Source organism: Lepisma saccharinum, chromosome 22, assembly GCF_977018435.1.
Source record: "Lepisma saccharinum chromosome 22, izLepSacc3.1, whole genome shotgun sequence".
Classification (NCBI taxonomy): Eukaryota; Metazoa; Arthropoda; class Insecta; order Zygentoma; family Lepismatidae; genus Lepisma; species Lepisma saccharinum.
The window spans coordinates 23,924,027-23,937,465 of NC_139250.1; the positions used below are offsets into that span (position 1 = coordinate 23,924,027).

The 13,439-nt window shown below is 36.6% G+C and overlaps 1 protein-coding gene across 1 annotated transcript in view; it reads right to left on the bottom strand.

Moving 5' to 3' along the window:
• Window positions 1-13,439, bottom strand: part of LOC146004614 (uncharacterized) — a 123,442-nt gene that overhangs the window by 8,899 nt on the left and 101,104 nt on the right. The window contains exons 8-10 of the mRNA XM_083143487.1: window positions 6,168-6,415; window positions 4,592-4,792; window positions 4,180-4,339 (exon numbers count right to left, since the gene is read on the bottom strand). Coding sequence (XP_082999613.1) covers window positions 4,180-4,339; window positions 4,592-4,792; window positions 6,168-6,415 — 609 coding nt within the window. The remainder of the gene's footprint in view (window positions 1-4,179; window positions 4,340-4,591; window positions 4,793-6,167; window positions 6,416-13,439) is intronic.

The following is a 13,439-nucleotide window of genomic DNA, read 5'->3' on the forward strand; positions in this document are numbered from 1 at the left end:
TAAGCCAAACAGGACACAAAGACTGGTGTTCGCAAAGGAACACTTAGGAAAGGATCAGACATGATGGAATCGGGCAATTTTCACTGACGAGAGTAAATTCAATATTTGTGAGTCAGATGGGAGGGTAACAGTGTGGTGTAAACCAAATGAGGAGCTCCGAGGGAATGAAAAACTAAATATGCTGACCAAGGCAGTAATTTATTTTATTAAAAACATAAACTAAACGTAACGTTTCAACCTTCTAGCAAGGTCTTCATCAGACTCTGTATCAAGTACAAAAGTAACAGGATACAAAAACAGGGCATTATATATACACAAACATTACTCCCTCCAGACTATTTAGAAAGTTGTTTGGAACTTTCTAGCTGGTGACTTTCACTTGCCAACTTTACTTTCACCTAAAAGGCTAAACACAATTACTTCCATATAGAATGTGGTTGGACTTTTAAATCTCACGCTCTTTTCCCTTCATTTTTCTTCCTTCTCCTCTCCTCTTTCTCTCTTGTCCTTTCCACTCTTTCTAACATCTTCTTCCATTCTTTGTTTAACTTAAGTCCCCCATTCCAGTTCATTGTGTCTTCTTCACCTTTCTTCTCTATTTCCTTGGCTTCTTTCCATTTTCTCACAAGCATTCTCTTCTCCCTTCCTATCTGCTTAGCCTCATCCCACTGTATGTCATGTCTTGTTTCTCTCGTGTGTTTAAATATTGCATTTCTCTCTCTCTTAAGTCGTACATCATCCCTATGTTGTTTCAACCTGTCTTTCAGCCTTTTTTTCGTTTCTCCTATGTACACACTCTGACATTCTTTACATTTCACTTCGTAGATAATCCCTTCCTCTTCCTCTTCTCTGTTTTCCTTTTTCTTGTTTGCATTCCTCGCTATTCCTAATATGCTTCTCCCTCCCTTCCTGTAAGTTTTAATTCCCGCTTTCTTAAGCACTTTGCATATCTTTTCTGTGGTCTTCCCCATACTCCTTATTCCAAACCATCTCTCTTTTTCTTTCTCTTTCTCTTTTTCTTTCTCTTCCAATTCTTCCCTGCCCGTTTTCTTCCTTCTTCTGTTTATATCCAGTCTATCCTGCTTCTCATAGCCATTCTTTTCCAGCTGTTTCCATAGGCTATTTATTTTGCCTTCTTTTTCACATTCATGCATGCATATTTTCTTGATTCTGTCCTCCATATTCTTTATAAAATTTATTTTTGTCACCTCACTTACATCACTTCTTTTGTGGCAGAATACCCCTGCTGCACAATTCTTCTGATGCCAAGCGGTTTCAATTTCTTGTCCTCTCTTCCTTTTCATCAATATATCTAGAAAACTTTACTTTGTTTTCTTCTTCTATTTCAAGTTCCAATGAACTGGAATGGGGGACGTAAGTTAAACAAAGAATGGAAGAAGATGTTAGAAAGAGTGGAAAGGACAAGAGAGAAAGAGGAGAGGAGAAGGAAGAAAAATGAAGGGAAAAGAGCGTGAGATTTAAAAGTCCAACCACATTCTATATGGAAGTAATTGTGTTTAGCCTTTTAGGTGAAAGTAAAGTTGGCAAGTGAAAGTCACCAGCTAGAAAGTTCCAAACAACTTTCTAAATAGTCTGGAGGGAGTAATGTTTGTGTATATATAATGCCCTGTTTTTGTATCCTGTTACTTTTGTACTTGATACAGAGTCTGATGAAGACCTTGCTAGAAGGTTGAAACGTTACGTTTAGTTTATGTTTTTAATAAAATAAATTACTGCCTTGGTCAGCATATTTAGTTTTTCATAATCATGGAAACAAGGCTTAATGGTGTTATAATCCGAGGGAATAATTTGCAAGCAACAGTGAAGCACGGGGGTGGTCACGTAATGGTTTGGGGCTGCATGTCGGCCCAAGGCGTTGGTAAATTGGCTTTCATCGAACAGACAATGGACAGGTACCGTTACCTTGACATTCTGTAGTCAAATCTAAAGACTAGTGCTGAAATGATGGGCATTCTTTGTAACTTTATGTTTTATCAAGATAGTGACCCGAAGCACACTTCCCGCGTAGTACAAGAATGTTATTGTACAACTGCCCAAAAGTGCTCCATCCTCCACCGCAGTCTCCAGACTTGAACGTCATTGAGCACCTGTGGTGTAACTTGGAAAAAGAAGTGAGGAAAACACCTATAATCTCGAAGGCAGACCTCAAGGAGAGACTTCAACATGAATGGACCAACATATCGTCAGTGTACACCAGAAAATTGGTAGATAGTTTGAACAAATCGTTTATCCGAGGTGTTAAAAATGAAAGGGATGCATACCAGATACTGATATTTCTGTTCGTTGCTTTTCAAGCGTGTTTTCCTGTTTCTCCTTCCATGTGTCCGAATAATTTTGTTTAACACACAAAAAATGTTTGTTTTGTTTAATGAAAATATTTTACTAATATATTATATTAAACATAATTGAAGATAATTAACAGTGTTCTCATATTGTGTTTTGTTTGTTAAATAAATATTAAACATTTATCATCGTATTATATCACGACTACGTCAGTAAATATTCAGAAATCTTATCTGTCCGAATAATTATGTGACTCGCCGTACATCAAAGGAGTGGAAAACCTACATGGATTCAAGGAAAATCAAGCATATTACTACCACTACATACAATCCGAATCCAATCCCATAGAGAGGTACAATAAGGAGATTGTTAGGTTACTGCGGTTATTCTGCAATGATAATCACACTAGTTGGTATCCAAAAATAAATTTATTATTCAGTTACTAAATCATTCATGCTCTTCAGTTACCGGATTATCCCCAACTGAACATTTCTTAATGAAGATATGAAGTACTCAATATTTGAAGAAGTTGGCTGGTCAGAACAAATTAAATCTTTACCATGCAATCGCAAATTGTTTTTAGCAGAAATCAGGACTAGACAATCTAGAATAAGTAGAAAGATTAAGAATGCATTGAACTCTATCAAACTTCAACTAGGAGATTTGGTTATGATAATAAATAGGCAAGTTAGTTCTAAGATTCACAGCCACATTCATAAATTGTTCAATTTGTATATTGGGCCATTCCTTGTCAAGGAAATTAAGGACAATAATGCAATTCTTTATACAATGTAGCAGAAATATTATGACAAGGTGAACTTTTCAAATCTTCGAGTGTTTAACTGTTCAGAAGGAAAGAGGAGTCAACTTTTGTCTGAGAATTAAATTTATGAGAGTAGATAATGGAAAAAGGAAACTTTTCTGTTCATTATTTTGTACAATTGAATGTTGTATTATGTTCTGATTTGTTATTACCTGTTAGGCACAAATATGTTTATGTGCACGTTGTTGTCGAATGTCAGATAATATTGTGCAATTTTAACTTTGTTTTACTTATGTTCACAAACATATGAATGATTTGTAAATGAAAACTCCTCTTCAGTGTTTTGTAGTTTTCATTTTTCCCGGAGGAGGGGAATGTTGTGACGGTCCTGTGAATCCGCACAATATAATTATATGTTTATTGAAATTATTAATTTTATATTATGCAAGTCACTTTCAAATAACAGCTTAAAAAATGAATGATAACTACTTTGTACAAAGTCAATTACGATTTATGTTATTTATTGCGCTTCACGCTGTATAAATGAGGTAATTTTTGGAATTCTAACGTTGCTATAGCAACGAGAATAAATAGTCACTATGTAGCAATGGATATAATGGAATTGGAAAAATATAATAGTGAACTCCATATTGGTTAGTTATTTTAATAATACTTAGACCCATATAAGTTGTACCTTCACCTTCGCGTTATAATTTGGAATATTTATTAACGAAATGTAATCGTCCAAAGGATTGACTAGTGAATGTCACATAGTGTGGCTCCTAAAACGATGTCTTTAATTGATATTGCATAAGCTGTAAATAAATCGAATTGAAAACGAAATGTTTATTGCAAACAGTATTAAACTAATTACACTAACCAATAGTAATGGACTAGCTAAAATCTTCATGTTGGTCAGCAATTACAATATTTTAATAATAATAATATTAATAATAATAATAATTATTATTATTATTATTAATATTTGAATATCGTGCATGGTTTTGGTGTTGATATACCATTTAAGGTATCAACGAATCAAATAATTTTGCATTGCCAAGATTTCTAATTTCAAATATTACACTTTTACACAATTTCATGATTTTGATTACCTGTTTAACCAAATCACCCAGTTGAATTGAAGGTAGTGTCAATTTGCTGGAAAATTCTTGAATAGTCCTTAAACTTTCGGCGTCTACTCTAGAAAGAGCAGTAACAAATCTTCTGTACAAATTTCCATCAGTTTCACTGCTTTTGTCTTCGACTAATGCACTGTAATTTGAAATAAAAAAATATTATTTTACATGTACAAGATATGTGCATGCAAAATCTTTCTTACAAAATGTGTGTCACTTCAAACATTCGAATTTGTTAAAAGTCAGCATCAGGACTAAAATAAGCTCAAAGTCTATGGAGTAAACTATATACAGTTTCACGTTTTACATATGTGTGTAGCTTTAGTAAACTAGATATTTGATAATCGTAGCAAGGAATATATATTTTAGTAATTTCTTTACCACTCACCTCTCTACAAATGCATTAATTTTATTAGCATCGGTGACATTTTGAGGACAGACGGTCAATGAAGGAAATGTTGTGGACCATTCATTGTAATTCTTCTCAATTACAACAATTGTTGGGTTCTCTTCGAATTTTGTCCATGATTTGAATGTAAGTAAAGCAGCAAATACTAAACTTGTGATGAATGTAGCCAACCATAAAATCCTGTTAAAGGTAGACGAAATTAATGTATGTCAAAAAGATATACATGTACAAGTGTGTCAAAAGTCCCTTAACACTCAACGTGGATTGATTGAATCTGGTTGATTTAAATCGCGATTTAAGTCAAGGTTAAAATCAGGTGATTTTTAAAAAAAAATCAGATTTAAATCACTTTAAATAAAACAAGAATTATAGAATAATGTACATAAGGATTTTGTAGATATCAGAATCACTTTTGGTGAAAGTACATTAATGTCGTAATCATTTAATGGTGTTCATTAGGCTCTAAAAAGAAAAAGAAAGGAAAAAATATATGTACTGATAATGAGAAGCTCATACAAAATGACATGAAATATGTAAATTCTTTTGAAATATCGTAGCGTTCCTCTGCACGCGGGGATCTTAAATAGGGATTTAACTTGCCCCTCCCGATTAGTACTTGTTGATGGTAGAGACAGCCCTGAACGGGCAGGTACAAATATCTAACTATTCATTAAAATAGACTCATGATTCGTTTCTAGACTGAAGTGAGCAATGCGAATGGCAGAATGGGTGTAGACTAGCTTACCCTGTTCGGTTTAGAAATAAGACCAGTAGCTCCTGCTTCTCCGATGATTCCAGATTAAAAGACCTCGTGTCGCTCTCATGCTCACGTATTTATTTAAACCCTCGCTTGGCCTCTCGTCACCTCTTGCCAGAGGCCAGTGTTCTTACCATTTCCTGTGAAAGGCTTACCCAACACATTTCTGAGCAGGAGCTGACAAGGTCTGCCAGGGTCAATATTTCTTAATCGAACGGGGTATGGTACGATATATACAAAATACTAATCATGTTAAATCATAAGTAGTGTTATTATCATGAATCTGTAAATAAACATTAGGGTAAGGACGGGGCAAACGGACACCCTAAGCACAATTTTCAAAATAACTGTGAAACATTTTATTGAAGAATGAAAATAACTATTGTCATAAAAGGTGTGATCCTTCAGTTAACACATGATAGCACATAGTATGCAAGCAAATGAACATCTGTCTCAAAATAGTCTGATCAATCCCCGGATTCGGCAGTGTCCGTTTACCCCGCACGTTCGGGGCAGACGGACATTTGATCGGGGCAGAAGGACACGTGATGATTTATGAACTATCATCACTCTCACAATAACAACACACATAATATGGGTCATTTCCCTTTGCCACACAATTTGCATGGAGCCAGAGAGAACACTCTAAGCACTACACCCAATTTTGACCCTGGTTGTACACATCTTTGCATTTACGGCACTCATCACTTGTGGTGCGTTTAAACTTCTTTGATTTTTTGCTGCAGCTTTCAGTTCTTTGTATTTGAGGCAAGCGATGAAGGAAGGATCCCTCAATACATGTGATTGCCCAGTTTTGTGTTTCTTGCTGCAGGTCCCAGAAGTTGATGGCAAGGGTTTAGCTCCTCAAAACTTCCACGAGATGCCACATCCTCTTCTCTTGCTGTAGGCTCTGATGATCGCTCATCTTGAACATGGACAGTTGCAGGAACAAAGACATGCCCAGGCAGTCGTTGTGGATTAACGGGATATATTCCATAAGCATTGGACTCATTTACAGCATTGTTCGTTCTCGATGTCTCACCATCCTGTAACAAGGGCACATTGTATTCGAAACACAAACATTTGAAGGGTACAAAATGCATTCTATATAATTCACACTTGCCATTTCCATTACTGAGTCAAATATGCATTAGTATCTCAATCAAAAAGTACCTAACAATAGTTAAATGCAATACAATTCATCTATGTCCGTTTGCCCCAACGGCAACCTGTCCATCTGCCCCACTTGTAGCCTTTGACTTTACATTCCGAAAAAGTCCACCAGATGGCAGCACAATGTTGTCAACACCTGTGTATATATATGAAGGAATCACTGCCTTCACCACACTTCAAATCACAACTTCGGCGGGACCATAGTAACCTATGCAATCCTTGTGTTCGCAACTCATTTTTTAGTATTCGAGGTTTTGCACGTCCTTTTTCTGCTTACCTGGTCAGGTTTTTTATGCTGGATTCGCGTTTCTTCTTTACGATTTCTTCCGATGCTCAACATAAGCACTGTTGCTAACTTCAAACCGAAAATATTCGTACTTTTCTTAGGGGATGTCCGTTTGCCCCAGTGTCCGTTTTCCCCGTCCTTACCCTATAGTTTCATTAATACACTCAACAAACAATTTCATACTAGGTTCATATATACGACATCAGAAACAGAATAATGTCCAATTATAACACAAATAAACCTTGTTTCCATGATATGAAAAACTCAATATGCTGACCAAGGCAGAAAATTTATTTTAAGACATAAACTAAACTTAACGTTTCAACCTTCTAGCAAGGTGATCTTCAGACTCTGTACCCAGTACAAATGAAACAAGGTTCAAAACAACAACAAGGTACACAGAAATCACTCCCCTCCAGACACAAGATTATTAGAAAGTTGTTTTCTCTCTAGAACATTCCAGCAGGCGGGCTTCCCTTGTCAACTGTACTTCCACATGACATGGCGATTTGGATAAACATTTCCTTTCATCTGGACAGTGGTAGGACTTTTTATCTCATGCTCATTTTCGTTATTCTTTCTTTCTTCATTCCTCTTCCTTCTTCTCTTCTCCTTCGCTCTTGTGCTTTCCACTCTTTCTAACACCTTCTTCAATTCTTTGTTTATCTTCAGTTACCCATTTCAGTTCATTGTGCCTTCTTCTACAAGAAGGTTGAAACATTACGTTTAGTTTATGTTTTAAAATAAAAAAAAATCTGTTTTTTTAGCATATTGAGTTTTTCTAAATAATGTACAGTGAGTCACATAATTATTCGGACATACAGTAAATTTCTAACGTTTAAGAGCGGGAAGGGAGTGAAATCTGTGTACATCGTTGAAGTTGATTTTCGTTTAAAAAATGTCATGTTTAGAACAAAATTGGACGATAAAAAGTTAAAAAACGAACGTCAGCAACAATATAACGAAGGATGAATCCTACCGTTGCAAAAATAGTGCCACAAAATTATTCGGACACATAGTAAATGTTAACCTAAATTTGCGATACAGTGACAATTTCGATTTACGGATTGATTGATGTATGTATACTCTGTTCATATATATTAACTCTGGTTTCCTGTAGGTTTCTATAGCAATTACGATCGCGTTTTGTTTCACAAAGTTGTGATATAAGAACATTTTCTATTTAGAAATGGGGCGAAGAGGAAATTAAAGTTCATTTGAACAACGTCTGTTAGTGATATGGCACCACGCTAAGGGTAAAACGTACCGTGCAATTGCCTCAATGTTGAAAATGAAAAAAAGTACAGTTGCAGGTATTATTAAGCTATTTAAAGATGAAGACAGGATCGAGTCCCACGGTCATACAGGGAGACCAATATTTTTTTCCCCCAGAGAAGAGACAGTAATCGTGAGGAAAATTAAAAAACAAAACAAATATGAGTGCTTCAATGGTGTGTGCTGAGGTAGCTGAGGAGTGTGGAAAGCATAGTCATCCTGAAACTACACGAAGAGTGCTCAGAAGGGCAAACTATCATGGCCGTGTAGCCAGGAGAAAGCCATTTGTAAGTAAGCCAAACAGGACACAAAGACTGGTGTTCGCAAAGGAACACTTAGGAAAGGATCAGACATGATGGAATCGGGTAATTTTCACTGACGAGAGTAAATTCAATATTTGTGAGTCAGATGGGAGGGTAACAGTGTGGCGTAAACCAAATGAGGAGCTCCAAGGGAATAATTTGCAAGCAACAGTGAAGCATGGGGTGGTCACGTAATGGTTTGGGGCTGCATGTCGGCCCAAGGCGTTGGTAAATTGGCTTTCATCGAACAGACAATGGACACGTACCGTTACCTTGACATTCTGTAGTCAAATCTAAAGACTAGTGCTGAAATGATGGGCATTCTTTGTAACTTTATGTTTTATCAAGATAGTGACCCGAAGCACACTTCCCGCGTAGTTCAAGAATGGTTATTGTACAACTTCCCAAAAGTGCTCCATCCTCCACCGCAGACTCCAGACTTGAACGTCAATGAGCACCTGTGGTGTAATTTGGAAAAAGAAGTGAGGAAAACACTTATAATCTCGAAGGCAGACCTCAAGGAGAGACTTCAACATGAATGGGCCAACATATCGTCAGTGTACACCAGAAAATTGGTAGAAAGTTTGAACAAATCGTTTATCCGAGGTGTTAAAAATGAAAGGGATGCATACCAGATACTGATATTTCTGTTCGTTGCTTTTCAAGCGTGTTTTCCTGTTTCTCCTTCCTTGTGTCCGAATAATTTTGTTTAACCCACAAAAAATGTTTGTTTTGTTTAATGAAAATATTTTACTAATATATTATATTAAACATAATTAAAGATAATTAACAGTGTGCTCATATCGTGTTTTGTTTGTTAAATAAATATTAAAGATTTATCATCATATTATATCACGACTACGTCAGTAAATATTCAGAAATCTTATCTGTCCGAATAATTATGTGACTCACCGTATATTTGCATATATTTTTTATTCGCTTTATTGAAACTATTCAAATATTTTACTGCGCCGTTTACTAGAAAAAGCCTCTATAAAATAAACATATAGGCTATCTGTATATATGGTGCCAAAATCCATACAAGCAATATTATTATTTTCCATTTAAAGGAAAAAAAATATTTAAATTTTAAAATATGATCAAATAAAAATCCATGATTTTTATCCACCCTGCTTAACACACTTTATAAAAGGTAAGGGAGTTATGCTGGGTACAAATGAGAATGAGCAGTTCTTGGTCGAGGGGACCATATTTGTGTGTGTCAAGCAGAGGTCCGCCACATGTTTGTCGCCATACTGAATTCAACTAAAAAAAATAAATGTAAAGTGGCTGATGTGATATATCAACTCAGGCTAGAATTTCACGAGAAAAGCCATGGTGAAGTTTTCTTCAATGTATTTTTAGAAGTTACATACATATCTTCCACTTATGCTATCAATTTTCCATTATGCACCTTCAAACGTTTCTTCCATTTACGCAGAACCTGTTGCAAAGAAGCAAATGTGGCAACATATCAAGCAAGAAATATGCACAAATATTTTCAATCTATAATCCATAAATATAATCTAGTCCTCTATAATCGCTAGAATACGCCGAGAAAGTTGTAGCTCTGGTGCTCAAGAGCAGAATTTTGACTGGGCGAGTTTCCTGAGGACCAGCACTTTACAGAGAGCATTTCTGAAGCAATGCACTTTTGAGGGTAAATACAGCGAAATAAGACCATATTGGGTACCATCGTATTTACTGCGTCAAAATTTTGCTCGTGTGCACCGCAGATTGTAGTCCGCGAAAAAAAATATATAAAAATAAAAAGGCAATCACCTGTTATTGGAGCTGCCTTGGTCTAGTCGGGTGGGTGATCTAAGGTAGGAATTTTTCCTGCCTTGTCCCTGCAGAAAGTGGCTCTGAGGCTCACCCTGGGGGTAATCCTTGGCGGTAAAGGCTGACAAGGCGTGGTGCTGATCATATCACCACCAAAGTGGCCGACATCGAGAATGTGTGGAGCCCTACCCACACATACCCTATAAATGTCTTCATGGCACCGTTCCATGCATCACAAACTTTACCTTTTACCCTTACCTTACTCACCTGTTACTTGCATGGTAACTCGATCCATTGAAAACGAAGTGATTTTACTTTGTTTTAATGTTTTTGTACTAAAATAACATTCTTCACCACAATGAAATTAACATTTCTTTATTGTGCATTCAAGTCGAACAGGATCGCGAAACTTACATAAAATTAAGAAAATATTTTTTTTTATTCTTTGCAAAAATATAAAAAATAGCTGCTCCGAGAAGTCATTTGTCTTTGTTTTAAATTTTTGTGTTTAATACGTAACTGACTTGACTCATTTGTAGGATTTATGGAGAGAGAGAGAGAGAATAAAATAATATATTTTTAAATCAAGAGGAATAGATAGGATTACATTTTTATAACTTCCATGAAAATTATTTCCAATTGGCAAAATGCATAATTTACATTTAATACAAAGAGCATTTGAATATAAACCTTACCTCTCTGAAACAAATATACTTTTTTCTCCTGTGTATGATAATCCATGGAAAGACGTTTCTTTCAAATAATCTCTGACAATTTTCATGATGGTCAACTCCAGGCGGAACAACTGTCGACTCAGCTACATGTTCTGTAAGCATTTGTAAGGGATAAAGGCTCTTTGTTAGTATATTTGATATAATAATGTGTTATTTACATACTTAACTGACAAGCTTTTAATTAAGTGATGCATTTGGATTTTTATGAACGAAAACTTTCATTAACACTCTGTTCTCTTAATTCTTAACAAAGTACAAAGTACATATATTCGAGTAGGAGTACATGAACTACTTGAAGGGGGTACGAAATTAGTTCAGAGATTGGTTTTTTATCCATGGTGTACTTATAAACAAGTACAGAAATAGTCTAAATTTGGAGCTGAATCTGCTCTTGAAAGTTTCAAGTACACAACCAGACAACAAGAAATTCGGTGAGGTTATGCAGGCACACATTCATCACTAGAAATTCTGAGTATTTTACAATATAGACTCCACAACTGCTCTTGACAGTTTGTTCATTATATTTTATTTTACTTATTTGGTTTATTTTACTTCGCTTTTCTTCCACTTTTGTCTAATTGCAAAGATCGGGATGAGTGATGATGTGATGAAATTGATGAATGGATACTCACAAACACTCATGCCCAGGCCAGGATTCGTCCCCGGGACTTACTGTTTGTTTACAAATTTATCTTTGTCCTTTACTTTCTTTCAATAACTCTGGAAAAAATATATGATAATCAAAGTTTTTTATTTACTTCTTAGCATCCATGTGTTTCACATATTTTTGTAACTAATCGTAAAGATTGTAAACGTAGGAATACCAAATATAATGATAAACGTAGGATTCTAATGTTTATTTATTTACTGTCTTTCCATATACAGCCAGAATACAACTTTGCTCTATTGCAGATACACGCCTCCAAAAATTTCAAAAATGCCCCACCAATCAAGCAGACAAGAAATTTCCCAAAACCCGCTATTCGGAGAAAACTTGTGGTGAGGTACATTAGACGTTAGACAGAGATTCCAGAGAGTGCCTAGGTGTTTGTTGTTGAATGGAAATCTTGCCTATATTACATTATCCAAATGTAGGATTTGAATTGAAGACCTGATCAAAAAGGGAACCGATGTAATTAGAAATTCATAACAAAATATTTTGTGAAACAAATTCCAGTATTATCGTTTGTGGTGTTTGCTTATACCGATTATCACTTTCAAAGCTCCACCACATTCTCCTCGTTGCATTCACGAGGAGTTTTGCGTCAAAGTGTACCAGACGCTCGGGTCTCGTCATCGGGCAGATAGAACTGGCAACGTTGCTTCCCCTAGCGGGAGATCTGTGTAACTCAACGGAGAAGGCCACGCCTGCGGGCGAGGTTTTCTTCGGAGAGAAAAGCAGTGACAGTTAGTGATGGGTTCAAGCCGTTCATTTGTGTGAGTCTACTCATGAGCGCTCGCTCACTGAGAAGAGTCGTTCAAAAGAGTCGTCAAGCTTCTTTTTCTCGAAACACATGCCTGAAAAGGGGAAAGGGGGTAGGAGGTGTTGAAGCAGATGACTGTATTTAAATAAACGAACACAACGGAACGTATCAGCCTCTGTCCTTCAAGATTAATAAATTGTATTGCATTTTTGTGTATGTGTGTGTGCGTGTAGCCGACTAGATGGCCAAGATTCTGAAGTAATCGACAAAAGATCTTGCGACAGAAGTTCCCGGGTTCTAGTCCCGGTCTGGGCAAGGATATTCTTTACGAGTGTCCCTTCATCTATATCATCACGCATCATCCTCATCGTCGCGATTGCTTAAAATTTGAAGAAAAGCGGCATAAAATAAGAAAAATACAAATACGAGTCTGTGTGTGTGAGGATATACATTTATATGTAAACAGTAAACACACACACACAAACAAAATTTATTGCACATACTTGTTTTCATTACTCTGCCTCATGAGTGAGATTTTCTATATTTGTATCTTGTTTCAGTTTGCATTTCATGCTGCGGATAATGCAAATTATGCAGTACGATAGCACGCACAGAAATGTTATATAATTATATCAACCTTTTATTAGTAATAACGTGCATTTACATATTCTTCCTTTTTTGCATTCGATCACTGGTTTTAATATCGCAACAAATGTGAGAAAGCGAGTCAACAAAACGCACTCCAGATCTGCGCTGCGACACATGCTTGCCGACTCTTTAAACAGCACGAAGGGTCACAGCACAGTCCCACGACTCTTTCCCTATCATTCGTTCACGACTCTCCTGGCAGCTCGAAGAGTCACGGCACAGCGCCACGACTCTTCTCCCGCCGTTCGTTCACGACTCGCGAGTCGGCACGAAGAGTCATTGAGCACCTTAACGACTCGCTCGCCTTAGCGACTCTTCTCCTCCCTCACCGTTCACGACTCTCGAGACGGCACGAAGAGTTGTGGAGCACCTTAACGACTCGCTCGCCTTAGCGACTCTTCTGCTCACTCGTCGTTCGTTCACGAGTCGCGAGCTCTCTTACACAA